Source organism: Rhinoraja longicauda, chromosome 5 (genome assembly GCF_053455715.1).
Source record: "Rhinoraja longicauda isolate Sanriku21f chromosome 5, sRhiLon1.1, whole genome shotgun sequence".
NCBI lineage: Eukaryota > Metazoa > Chordata > Chondrichthyes > Rajiformes > Arhynchobatidae > Rhinoraja > Rhinoraja longicauda.
Window position 1 is genome coordinate 69,846,160 of NC_135957.1, and position 14,327 is coordinate 69,860,486.

Consider the following 14,327-nt stretch of genomic DNA (forward strand, 5'->3'; position numbering starts at 1 on the left):
TCAAAACCAAAGAGGAAACATGAGCACCTGCTTGCCCAGCCAGCCATTCAATTAATTCATCTATGTTCCACTTCAACTGTGTAAATAGGGAGAGGAAGCTTGATACTGTGCTTGAGTGTTGGCCTTCTGATCTTGATTTTAAATTTGTTCCCAAAATTATGCACATAAACTGAATATGTCTGAAGAAAGGTCCCGACCTGAAAGCCTACCTATTAGTCCTCCAGACCCTCCAGAGTTTAGTTTAAAGATCCAGCCAAAGGAAACAGGCCCTTCAGCCCATCAAGTCTGTGCCTCCCAATCATCAGAGGAAGGAATGTGGGTGGAGGGGGAGCGGAGAGATAGGTGCAAGCCCAGGTGGGGCATAGGAGAGGGGAGAGCAAAAGGGAGGTGTGGGGGAGAAAGGCAGGGGGGGATTGTGGTGGTCAAGTGCATCTGGAGTTGTGAGGCAGCTCCTTCACAAGCAGTGCCTCTGTGCCATCCTGTTTTTCAGCAGCTCTCAAAATCTTCTAATAGCCAGCTAACAAGGATTGAAATGCTTGGAGCTTGTCCTAATGCAAGTTGTGTTGCTGCACTTCTGTCCAGCTGCCGGAGAGCCCACTGACTCTACACAATAACACTATCTGTAGAGATGTGTAATGGTTCGTGCAGATGTCCATGCCGGAAGATGGGCCCAAGCTGGTGTGTGGCTGGAGTTTAATTCAGAGAAACAGCATGGAAACAGGCCCTTCAGCCCACCAAGTCCACGCCGACCAGCGATTCCCGTACACTAGCACTATCCTACACGCACAATTTAGGGACAATTTACAATCTTTATCAAAGCCAATTAACCTACAAACCTGCACATCTTTGGAGTGTGGGAGGAAACCGCAGCACTCGGGGGAAACCCCACGCAGGTCACGGGGAGAAGGTACAAACTCCGTACAGACAAGCACCTGCAGTCAGGATGGAACCCGGGTCTCTGGCACTAAGGCAGCAACTCTACTGTTGCGCCACCGTGCCGCCCTGTGATTAAGAAGCTGCCCGCTGCGCTGCGGCCTGTGTGCGGTGACGGTGCGAGGGAGGGAGGGGGAGGGGGGGAGGGGGGGTTTCAGTCTCCCGACCCGAAACGTCACCCATTCCATCTCTCCGGAGAAGCTGCCTGTCCCGCTGAGTTACTCCAGCATTTTGTGTCCATCTTCGGTGTAAGCCAGCATCTGCAGTTCCTTCCCACACAAGGCTTCCTCTACACAGTCTGTCTGTTCGGGGCCACAACAGGTTAGCTGCATAGTGGGAGGTGTGGGGGAGAAAGGCGGGGGGGATTGTGGTGGTCAAGTGCATCTGGAGTTGTGAGGCAGCTCCTTCACAAGCAGTGCCTCTGTGCCATCCTGTTTTTCAGCAGCTCTCAAAATCTTCTAATAGCCAGCTAACAAGGATTGAAATGCTTGGAGCTTGTCCTAATGCAGGTTGTGTTGCTGCATTTCTGTCCAGCTGCCGGAGAGCCCACTGACTCTACACATCTCTACAGATAGTGTTATTGTGTAATGGTTCGTGCAGATGTCCATGCCGGAAGATGGGCCCAAGCTGGTGTGTGGCTGGAGTTCAGAGAAACAGCGTGGAAACAGGCCCTTCAGCCCACCAAGTCCACGCCGACCAGCGATTCCCGTACACTAGCACTATCCTACACGCACTAGGGACAATTTACAATCTTTATCAAAGCCAATTAACCTACAAACCTGCACATCTTTGGAGTGTGGGAGGAAACCGGAGCACTCGGGGGAAACCCCACGCAGGTCACGGGGAGAAGGTACAACCTCCGTACAGACAAGCACCTGCAGTCAGGATGGAACCCGGGTCTCTGGCACTGTAAGGCAGCAACTCTACTGTTGCGCCACCGTGCCGTCCTGTGATTTAAATGGACAGAACAACATCTTGTACACAGAGCCAGAATTATTTTTTTCATGTTATCAAAAGCACTGAGCTGAGCAGGTGTTACTGAGCAGAATTCCTGAGTACATGCAGCAGTACAGTGCAGAAACAGGCCCTTCGGCCCACATTGTGCCAAACATAACGCCAGGTTAGGACACTTAGGACGTGCTGAGCTCCAGAGTACGCCGAGAAGTTATTCTAAGGGATAAGCAAAGCACATCCTTTCCTACACATCTTCTCTCTGATCTGAACCACCACCACTATTCCCCCAATCCCTCTCAGACACGTTTCAATAATCTATCCCCAGTCGATGAAAGATGAGTTTCAGCAGAATGCAAAATGCATCTGCAGAACTAAAAATAAGTTTTCTCAACCACAAACCCCGGAAACGAGAGCTCGTGAAGAGTGACGGACTTTCGTGTTTGCTCTTGAATCAGTAGAAAATATATTCAGTTTGTGCCGCTGTTGAGTGTGTCAAATTGTATTTCTGCATGTGTTAAGGGAAGAGGGCAGGAAAATTAATCTGAACGGGGATGAGGTACGACACAGGTGTTAGTGCAAAACAGACTACTGTTTACCCTGGCGGACTTTTGTTTCCATTGAAACCAGTGAAAAATCAAGGAAAATTGGACACAGTTTATCATGGTCAATCTGCTGCTGTCTGCCTCCTGCCATTGCCATGGTTTAATTTCACCCCAATAAGTCCATACGTTTTGGAGCAGAAATAGGCCATTTGGCCCATCAAGTCTACTCTGACATTCAATCATGGCTGATCTATCTTTCCCTCTCAACCCCATTCTCCTGCCTTCTCCCCATAGCCTCTGACACCCGTACTAATCAAGAATCTGTGCCTTACAAATATCCATTGACTTGGCTTCCCCAGCCGTCTGTGGCAACGATTTGATCAACTCCGCTGCATGTTGCTTATCGGGAGGTATAGATTTATAGAAGTATGGATTAGTTGCAAGGCAAATGGAGGCCATTTGGCCCATCGTGTCCGCACAGGTGTTGTTCCAGAGCAAATCACTAACTCCTATCCCTAGGCTCCTTAGGACTTTTTTATTCATTGGAGTACAGGAAGCTGAAGTGTGATCTTATAGGGGTGTATAAAATCATGAGGTGGAACAGATAGGATAAACACATGGAGTCTTTTGCCCAGAGTAAGAGAATCAATACCCAGAGGACAAAAGTTTAAGGTGAGAGAGGAACGATTTAATAGGAACCCGATGGACAACTTTTTCACACAGAGGGTGGTGGGTATATGGAACGAGCTGCCAGAGGAGGTAGTTGAGGCAGGTACTATAACAACATTTAAAACTAATTTGGACAGGTGCATTGATAGGATTAGAGGGATATGGGCCAAACAAACGCAAGCAGGTTGGTTCAGTGTAGATGGGGCATCTTGGTCAAGTTGGGCCGAAAGGCCTGTTTCTGTGCCGCATGACTCAATGATTATAACCCCACCCAGTTTTCTTCATTATATATTTGTTCAATTCCCTCTTGAAAGCCACAAATTGAATGTGCCTCCACTACACCAACAGGCAGCAAATTCCAGGATCCAATCCAGCCAGAAAAGAGTAGTTCTTCAAATCACTTTTAATTCTCTTCTCCTTTATTTTCCAGCAGTAACTTCTTGTAATTGAGCCTTCTATTAAAGTAATTATTTAAAAAAATGTTCTATTAAACTGAAGTTTAACTACCACGCAGTGTTCACTTGGTTTAAACTCCGCACTATTTTAAATATCTCTATCAATCTGCCTCTCAGCCTTCTCATTCCCAGAGAGAACAGTCCCAGATCATCTAATCTGTCCTTGAAATTGTGATCACTCATGCCTGGAACTATTCTCATTCATGTTTTTTTGGACCCTGTCCAATGTCCTCACCTCTTTGTTATAAATTGTGGTGACCATAATCGAACGCAATAATCCAGATGAGGCTGAACCAGTGATTTTTGACCATCCAGCGTGACTGTCCTGCTTTTATATTCTTTGTCTCTAATTATAATTAAAACCGAGGATAGACACAAAATGCTGGAGTAACTCAGCGGGTCAGGCAGCATCTCTGGAGAAAAAGGATGGGTGACGTTTCGGGTCGGGACCCTTCTTCGGACTGAAATTAGAGGGGAGGCATCTGAAGAAGTGTCTCGACCCGAAACGTCACCCATTCCTTCTCTCCTGAGATGCTGCCTGACCTGCTGAGTTACTCCAGCATTTTGTGAATAAATACCTGAGATTTAACATGTGTTCCGTGTTCAACTGAAGCAGGGGGAATGGGCACTGTGTTATTCGTTCTGCTTAAAATATTGGTTCCAGCACTTGCCATCATGTCCAATGGAAGGTAAGCAAAAATAGAAGATTCTAATGCAAATTGCATATGTGCGCATGCTATTTATGTTTAAGTACACAGGTGTTGAAGTCTGTAGTGGACTAAAACTATTGTGCAGTAAATGCAAAAAGATTGCATTGGAATTGTTACCCATGTCTTGCATTATAGACTATTTTATGCTTTGAATCCTGGCACTATTTGTCTCTTCAGAACATGGGCTCAGAGTAACCCTTGCAATTAGATCAAAGGGATTAAAGACACCCTGTACTTATAACGCAATGGATCATATTTGTTATTGATATGACAATTTTGCTTTTCGGAAAACTAGCAAATATTGTTGGAAGTAAATATTATGATTTCACTTCGATGGTCATCTTGTAGTCTGAAATTTGTAGTAACACCACACATTGACGGCAATATCCCACATAAAGCTCAAGGGGAAATAAAATGTTATTTTTGTGACTGCTGCCAGTATTACAAATTATAGACTCTTTGTTGGAAAAGGGTCAAGTGGTCCTAAATTTAAAGTAGAACGTTTTGATCACATATATTCCCTTGAAAGAAACCTCTTTTGAAATTTATTGTCATCGTCTTTACATTTTGACCACAAAGCTGTAATATGCAAGGCATGTGTTTCCTCTAAATTGGGCAAGTGATCAAGAAATTGGTGGCACGGTGGCGCAGTGGTAGAGTTGCTGCCTTACAGCATCAGAGACCTGGATTCGGTCCTGACTACGGGCGCTGTCTGTACGGTGGCCGCGCGGGTTTCCTCCGGGTGTTCCGGTTTCCCCTCACATTCCAAAGAAGTGCAGGTTTGTAGGTTAATTGGCTTCAGTAAAAAATGTCCCTAGTCTGCAGGTATGTGTTAGTGTACTGGGTGATCGCTGGTCGGCGCGGACTCGGTGGGCCGAATGGCCTGTTTCCGTGCTGTATATCTAAAGTCCAAGTAAAATTGTTCAGCATTTAAATTGACATCCTCCAAGTGAACTGCTTGAATTGAACTTTGAAACGTGTGGCTGCACTGAAAGAATAAAAAGGACCTCAAATATTCATTCCAATTTTGCTTAAGGGGAGTTCCTTTACTGTTACACAATGTTCCTGATTTCTGTATTTGATGTTAACATCAGTGATACTTTTATTTATGCAGGTGTGAAACTCAGCAGCCTACTGGGGAAGAAGGGAAACTTGGAAAAAATCCAGAGTTACTGGGATGTGGGCTTTTACCTTGGTGCCAGCATGTTAGCAAATGATCCTCTCCGAGTTATTATGGCTTCTGAGAAGCTCTTTAAACTCAAGGCGCCTACCTGGTAAGTTTAGATGCCTGCAGAATTAGAATAATAAGGTTTCTCATAAATTAGAATTGTAACGTTTCTCATAAATATAAGACATAGGAGCAGAATTAGGCCATTCTGTCCATCGAGTCTGCTCCTCCATTTGATCACGACAGATCTATTTTTCCTCTCTCAACCCCATTCCCCTGCCTTCTCCCCGTAAACTTCGATGCCCTTACTAATCAAGAACCTATCCATCACCACTTTAAAATGCCTAATAACTTGCCCTCCATAGCTGTCTGTGGCAATGAATTCCACAACTTCATCAGCTTCTGGCTAAAGACATCCCTCTTCATCCCCATTGTAAAGGTATGTCCTTTTATTCTGAGGCTGAAGAAGGGTTGGACACGTTAGAGGCACGAAACATGTTCCCAATGTTGGGGGAGTCCAGAACCAGGGGCCACAGTTTAAGAATAAGGGGTAGGCCATTTGGAACGGAGATGAGGAAAAACTTTTTCAGTCAGAGAGTTGTAAATCTGTGGAATTCTCTGCCTCAGAAGGCAGTGGAGGCCAATTTCTCTGAATGCATTCAAGAGAGAGCTAGATAGAGCTCTTAAGGATAGCGGAGTCAGGGGGTATGGGGAGAAGGCAGGAACGGGGTACTGATTGAGAATGATCAACCATGATCACATTGAATGGTGGTGCTGACTTGAAGGGCCGAATGGCCTACTCCTGCACCTATTGTCTATTGTCCCAATTCCTTCTCTCCAGAGATGCCGCCTATCCCACTGAGTTACTCCAGCATTTTGTGTCTATCTTAAGTTTCAATGAGACCTCCCGCTCGAACTTCTAAACTCCAGTGAGTACAGGCTCAGAGCCATCAAACGCTCCTCATAAGTCATCTCCGGGATTATTCTCGTAAATATAAGAAATAGCAAGTTGGAGTCGATTAGGCCCACTGTGAGATTATGAGGCTCAGTAAGTGAGTGTGGAGTTACGGTGCAGGGGAATGTAATTGAGACTTTCTCATCAACTTGTTCATGACTGTACCCTTGAGAAGTCCCGAGGTAGAGTGTGACGTTGAAACAGTTACTGGCACTTCACAAGTGGCAATCTGCAGTTCAGTTTGCAGTTCAGTTCAGTTTTATTTTAGTTTATTGTCACTTGTACAGTGAAAAGCTTTTATTGAGTGCTAACCAGCCAGTGGAAAGACAATACATGATTACAATCGAGCCATTCACAGTGTACAGATACATGATGAAGTGAATGACGTTTAGTGCAAGATAAAGCCCGTTGGCACAATGAAACTATGCAGGATCAGACTAATATTGATAAGTACAATTCTATTACCTTGCCTATATTAACACTTAGGCTGTTTATCAAGGTGAGGGCAGATGAGGCATAAATGCACAGGTTTAGAAATAAATATCCAAATCTTATGGGAAAGAAATATCCATAACATGGTACAAAGTGTATCAAACTGTGATGAATGGAATTGAGGCAAAAAGGATATGGTTGCTGCAAGTTTCTAATCTGTCTGCATTAAACATGTAGCTGGTGAGTTGGGACTCAGCGCCATTAAAGAAGAGTGGTTTGGTCAGAGCAGATACCACTGAATAGAGTGTCACAGCCCACCAGCCACCAGGCAGAAGCTACAGCGGTCAGCCGCACACTGGCATCAGTGGAGATCAGGAACTGGGTCTGACAGGCTTAGGAACACTACATAGCCCTGTTATTGCTGTTGGGACAAGACCTGTGGAAATACTTAACAATAGAAGGAAGGAGTTTTCAGAGGTGGCCAAGTTATAGAAACAGGAGAGAAGTGTAGGAAGGAACTGCAGATGCTGGAAGATAGACACGAAAAGCTGGAGTAACTCAGTGGGACAGGCAGCATCTCTGGAGAGAAGGAATGGGTGACGTTTCGGGTCGAGACCCTTCAGACCGGTTAGGGGGAAGGGAAACGAGAGATATAGGTGATGATGTAGAGAGATAAAGACCAATGAATTAAAGATTTGCAAAAAAGTGACGATGATAAAGGAAACAGGAGAAAGTCTTACTGCAAAGGAAGGATCAAAAGATGACTGCTAGTAGTCAAAGAAGTATTTGAAGATTTTAAAAGAATGCAGCCTATGTTAATATGTCAAGTATCTTGGGTCCATGTCTAGAGTCACTGAATCTCTAAACTATATTAAACTAAACAATAGAGACACAGGAGAGCATCTACTTACATAATTTCTGATTGGAATACAAGGGTAAATCTTGAAATTCATCCCTTCTGGTGTAGTTTCATGTGACAGAATGATATTTCTGTGTTTCAGTGAATGGGGGTGAGCTTACTCAATTTATGACTAATATAATTGCTTAGTCACTTTGGACAGTTAGAAATTTTGGGTCAGCACCAAATATTCTCTTGGGTCCAAATTCAGTTCATTTTAGTTTATTGACATGTGTACAGAGGTACACTGAAAAGCCTTTGTTGCGTGCTAGCCAGTCAGCAGAAAGACAATACATGATGATACATGATTACAATCGAGCTGTTTACAGTGTATAGATACACGATAAGGGAAATGCTATTGTAGGTGTGGAGTTTTAAGAGTTTGGAGTGATTGTGATTTGTGATTGTAGATCTGCTTCTGTGGCTCTGGGTTCAGCGCCATTTTGGAAGCATGCAAGAGAACAGTGGAACTTCAGGCAATTGTTGCCCCTGTCCTGTAGATTGATGATCAGGAATTTATTTTAATGTTCAAGTCATATGTTGATGAGATGTTGCTCTCGTTATTGCAATGTGATACTAGATCCTTTTCCTTTTCCATAAATTAAGTTACCATCTCAATCCTTTATAAATTACCCTCAGACTGTATGAAACGGAAACACTGGGGTATATGTTATACTTTAGCTTCAATTATATTGTGACTGAGGAGCAATTTAAAATAAATTGATTGAAAACTAAAGCCATAAGCATGAGTAGGAAGGAACTGCCGATGCTGGTTTACACTGAAGATAGACACTGGAGCTCTGAGGGCTAGCGGAATCAAGCGATATGGGGAGAAGGCAGGAACGGGGTACTGATTGTGGATGAACAGCCATGATTACATTGAATGGCGGTGCTGGCTCGAAGGGCCAAATGGCCTACTCCTGCATCTATTGTCGAAAGCATGGATGCTTTCAAGAGAGAACTAGATAGAGCTCTTAAAGATAGTGGAATCAAGGGGTACGGGGAGAAGGCAGGAACGGGGTACTGATTGTGAATGATCAGCCATGATCACATTGAATGGCGGTGCTGGCTCAAAGGACCGAATGGCCTACTCCTGCACCTATTGTCTATTGCTGGTAGAAACGAAGCAATGGGTTCTTCTGAAGAAGTGTTTCGACCCGAAACGCCACCCATTCCTTCTCTCCAGAGATGCTGCCTGTCCCGCTGAGTTACTCCAGCATTTTGGGTCTATCTTCGCCATACACTTATACGAGTTAGTCTGTGAATGGAACTTAAAAATAATCTGTTAGCATTTATCTTGTTCCGATCAGTTTTTGATTGCATTTGTCTGTACTTGTAGGTATTTGAAGTCTGTTGTAGAAACAATCCACATATATCAACGGTTTAAGAAACAGACTCCAGAGCAGCCGTTCGAGAATCAGGACCTGATGGACTTCTGGATGGACTTCATTGTCGAAGCCACCAATGAAGCTTTGTCTTTGGTTCGATTTCCAGTATGTAATTTTACCGAGAGTTTTATTTGTGCTGAAGCACATGCATTCTAGTGTTGTGTACCTGCATGCCCCAAGTACAATGTAGGAAGGAACTGCAGATGCTGGTTTAAACCGAAGATAGACACAAAATGCTGGAGCAACACAGCGGGTCAGGCAGCATCTCTGAAGAGAAGGAATGGGTGACGTTTCGGGTCGAGACCCTTCTTCAGACTGAATTACTCCAGCATTTTGTGTCCATCTTCCCTTAGTACAGTATGTATGAACCACACTTTTATATGAAAGCCTTCAAGAGTCTGCAGCTTTCGAATGCCATAGGTATCAGAAGCACTGAACAGGTGACCTCCAAACTTAACTCCACTGAAGTCTGTGGAGTTCAAGTCTATGTATATTTTTACGGCAGACATTGATAGATTCTTGAAGGGTCTTGACCCGAAACGTCACCCATTCTTTCCCTCCAGAGATGCTGCCTGACCCGCTGAATTACTCCAGCATTTTGTGTTTACCATTGATAGATTCTTGATTAGTATTGGTGTCAGCAGTTATGGGGAAAAGGGAAGAGAATGGGGTTGAGAGAAAAAGATAGAACAAGCATGATTGAATGGTGGATTAGACTTGATGGGCCGAATGGCCTAATTCTGCTCCTGTAACTTTTGAACTTATGAAGCATGCAGAATATGGAGGAAATCAACGGCATTGAGTGCCCAAGCGTTGTACTAAAAATGCAGTGCAAATGCCAAAAGTGTATAAAATTCTTCTATTCATTCTTTTTTTGAAATCTGCCCATTGGTAGCAAGATTAGCAATTATTATTCGGACCAATGGTTATGTCGTCATTCCCGATAGGGTGCTAAATTAGTGCAGGTTGCCTGACTGATGCATATGATGCCTGATTTTCAATCCATTAAAATCCATGGCATGCAATCAGCTTTGGTACATTGCCAGGTGCATGACAAAGCTGCCCTAGCAATTTAGTTACTGGCGCAGATTTCTAAACCTTTGATTTGTGCCAGCATCTGCAGTTATTTTATAACGTCGATTTGTACCAGCATCTGTAGTTATTTTCCTACACAACTTGCAGCTCCACTGCGATTTCTCCTCAAGGTATGTCTACTTTGAAGAAGTTCTCCTCCTCTCTTCGACGAGAGTTTAGCAAAATGCCCTCTCACTGCTCCCCCTCTGTGATTCCGCCTGCCCTCCTACTCTACGACCATGTTTTGACCCAGACTCGCTCTCCCACTGTCTTCCTGTCTCCAACTACATCCTATCTTTGTCCCGCCCCCTCCCCTGACATCAGTCTGAAGAAGGGTCTCGACCCGAAACGTCACCCATTCCTTCTCTGCTGAGATGCTGCCTGACCCGCTGTTACTCCAGCATTTTGTGATACCTTCGCCGGTGAATAGCAATGTCGATCAAGATTCAATTAATGAGTTAATGCACGTTATATGATAAAACTGCAGGATGCCGAGAAAATGAGCGGAATGTGTTCGTGTTTTGGTAGCTGAGTAGCAGGACATTCACACCAATTCTCGCACATCTATATCTACCAAAGATACTAGAGGAACAAGATAGACCACTCGACCCTAGTAAGTCAAGGCGCCATTTTAGTAGGCAGAAACTTGCAGAAACTTGCAGAAACATTTAAAAAGAAAAATAACAAAAATCTGTGAATTGATAGATGAGATATATTCTGCGTTTTAATGGTATAATCACACATACTGTTCCCCCAAAACACGGATTACACTGCGAGAGGCATAGCGAACGGCAGGTTTTGTCTACTAAATTGGCTCCTTTGCGTACTACCCTTCAGTATGGGCGATTTCAATGGAGTGATCAATCTTGTTCCTCTTGTATCTTTGATATCTACTGATGGAGAACAAACTGGTGATTCAGACATTTTGCAGGTTTGTTTGAATGATGAGACTGGGTAATGATACTAGTTCATGAATGCTCATGTGTGTCGAAAAAAGTGTTCAGAGTACTTTTAAATTCTTGAACATGGTACTATTTAAACATACGGAAACGATTCCCCTATTTTTACGTTTGATTTGCTAGGTTTTAATTTTGGAGCCAACCAAAGTCTTCCAGCCTGCTTATTTATCCATAAACAATGAGGCAGAAGAGAAGACTGTGTCGATTTGGCATGTATCACCTAGTGATAAGGTAATATGTTGCACTTGGTACAGAGGAATTGAATGAATGAATTTATCGGTGTTCATTGAATTCTACCTATAACGTGTGTTTGCACTTCTTGTTTCTTTTTCCCCCACATGGGGAATCACAGAATGCCATTTATGAGTGGAACTTCAATGCTACTTCAATCAGGGGTGTGAGGTAAGGAACTGATTGATGTCAATGCCCAGTGAGCTACCGTGTCACGGTGGCGAATGTCATGCAGTTTAGTTTAATTTAGTTTATAATAATAATAATAATAATGCATTACATTTATATAGCGCTTTTCAAACACTCAAAGACGCTTTACAGGGATTTCTAGAACATAGAGAAGTGAATAAATAGATAAATAAGTAAACGAACAGAAAAAGGAGACAGAAGGTGAGGTGACCTTCAGTGGTTGAAGGCAATGCTGAACAGGTGAGACTTCAGTGATGTTTTGAATGTGGTGAGTGAGGAGGAGTCTCTGACGGTTTGGGGTAGTGAGTTCCAGAGGGTGGGAGCAGCGATGGAGAAAGCCCTGTCCCCCCAGGATCTGAGTTTGGTCCAGATGGGGGGGGACAGGAGATTCGCAGCAGCAGAGCGGAGGGTGCAGGTGGGAGTGTGCCCGTGGAGGAGGTCAGTCAGGTAGGATGGGGCCAGGATATGGAGGGCTTTGTAGGTCATGAGGAGGATTTTGTACTGGATTCTCTGGGGGATGGGGAGCCAGTGGAGTTTGTAAAGGACGGGGGTGATATGGTCACGGATCGGGGAGTGGGTGAGTAGATGGGCAGCGGAGTTTTGAATGTATTGAAGTTTACTGATGATTTTTGAGGGTGAGCCATAGAGGAGGCTGTTGCAGTAGTCCAGTCGGGAGGTGATGAAGGCGTGGATGAGGGTTTCTGCAGCTGTGGAGGAGAGGGATGGACGGAGACGGGCAATGTTTTTGAGGTGGAAGAAGGCTGTCTTTGTGATGTGTTTGATGTGTTTGTCGAAGGAGAGGGTTTGATCAAAGATGATTCCGAGATTCCGGATGTGAGGGGAGGTGGATACTGGGAGACCATCAATATTGAGGATGAAGTTTTGGATGGATTTGGTGAGCGTTTTTGGACCAATGATGATGATTTCAGATTTGTTGCAGTTGAGTTTGAGGAAATTTGATTGAAGCCAAGATTTTATTTCAGTGATGCAGTTTGTCAGTGTAGAGTGTGTGGTGGTGGAGATTGACTTGGTGGAGATGAGGAGCTGGATATCATCGGCGAAGCAGTGGAAGTTGACTTTAGAGAGACATGGGTAGAGAGCCTATGGAAATGCCAGCACCTGCAAATTCCCCTCCAGATCAAGCTTTGTACTTCCCTGGGATATTCAAAAAGTGACGATAATGTTATTTTGTCTCTATCCTTATATTTGTGAGTTTTATAATGATTTTCATTAATCCAGCTCAGATAAAACAAGCAAAAAGCAACCAAATTTATTATTTTTTTGTCGACGGCTTCGGAGAATAATAGATTTACACTGAATACAGTAGCAGGCATACATGCAAAAGTAAGATTTGGGCTGCCTCTTCCTCGGGAAAGAATCAATCGCTATCCCATTTTGCTTAAAGATATTCATTGCGCTTTCCTCTCAGTTAGCAGCCACACTGCCAACACAGAGAAGGGAAGGAGAAATGAGAGAACTACAGAATAACATTTTTATAATGGACTAGACCAAGTGGACCCGTTGGGCCCAAACCTCTCTTGCATTGGTGCAGCACCCTCTCCTCCCCCTCTCCTCTCCCCCCTCTCCTCTCCCCCCTCCCCTCTCCCCCCTCCCCCTCCCTCTCTCCCCCTCCCCTCCCACTTCCCTCTACCCTCCCCCTCCCCCCACTCCATCCCCCTCAACCCCCCTTATCCCCCCTCCCTCCACCCCCTTCCTCCCTCCCTAGGAGATAGATTTAAACTTTAAAATGTGAATAACTTAAAAAATATAACAATGAAACTCCTCCATTAGCACCAAATGGACGATGGTGAGTAAGGTGGGCCTAAAATTGTCATGCTATCGTGCACCGTTTTGACTGTAGTTCTGGAACAAACAAACAAACAAACAAACAAACAAGAGTTTTAGTATATAGATGAGTTACCAGAGTGTGGATGAGTTTTATTGTGTGAACTACAGGTGGTTCAAGAATAAAAGCAAATGTAATTTAAGTAGATGCGTGGGATCTGTCACCTAAGTCATGTGTTCTGAAGATTTAAGTAAACTGGACGACTGAACTTTGACCTACTGAAGTAGCCTTAAAATTGTTCTTTTTACTGTTTCAGTGTTTCCAAATGCGATGAACGCTGTTGCTTCTTGTATGTTCTGCATAATACAGATGACTTTCAGATATACTTTTGCACAGAGCTTCATTGTAAAAGGTGTGTATATTCAGTTCCATGAAGTCCCAGATCCTTATCCACAAATCATGTGCAAACTAACTGACTAAATATCTGTCTAAATAACTAACTGAGCACGCGTGTTGATCTCAGCTGATTTCCCCTCCTCCTTTCCCTGTCTTGAGGTTAGAAGTTAACACTGCAGGGAGTAATCATGGTATATAATTGTATGAAATTTTGTGCCATTCAGACTCAATAATTATATTTTTGTGTAAAAAGTAAAATTCTACTTTTCAGTGAGCTACTGGTTTAATAATTTTGAGTCCCTCAATTGCAGGAGTGAATCATTATTGTCTGTCCAAATCTATCTAAACTATGTTACTGGAAAGTTAAAACAGTAGTGGACTTGTTAATATATTTTTAACCTTCCATTTGATCCACATGAGATTAAGAACTATTGGAAGAAAATTGGACGATTAGTTTGCTGTTGACTTGTCAGAATTTGCAGTTAAATCCTTCTGAGAAATTAATATGGAACAAATAGATTGTTTTCCAATAAATCCAAAGATTAATGCTGTCAAAGGCTTAAAACTTTTCATGAGATTCAAATAATT

The 14,327-nt window shown here is 43.6% G+C and overlaps 1 protein-coding gene across 1 annotated transcript in view; it reads left to right on the plus strand.

Annotated features, from left to right (window-relative positions):
• The window catches only part of map3k5 (mitogen-activated protein kinase kinase kinase 5), a 144,723-nt gene that overhangs the window by 67,046 nt on the left and 63,350 nt on the right, over positions 1-14,327 (plus strand). Inside the window, exons 9-13 of the mRNA XM_078399739.1 lie at positions 5,378-5,537; positions 9,056-9,209; positions 11,261-11,368; positions 11,490-11,539; positions 13,660-13,755. Of these exons, the coding sequence (XP_078255865.1) occupies positions 5,378-5,537; positions 9,056-9,209; positions 11,261-11,368; positions 11,490-11,539; positions 13,660-13,755 (568 nt within the window). The remainder of the gene's footprint in view (positions 1-5,377; positions 5,538-9,055; positions 9,210-11,260; positions 11,369-11,489; positions 11,540-13,659; positions 13,756-14,327) is intronic.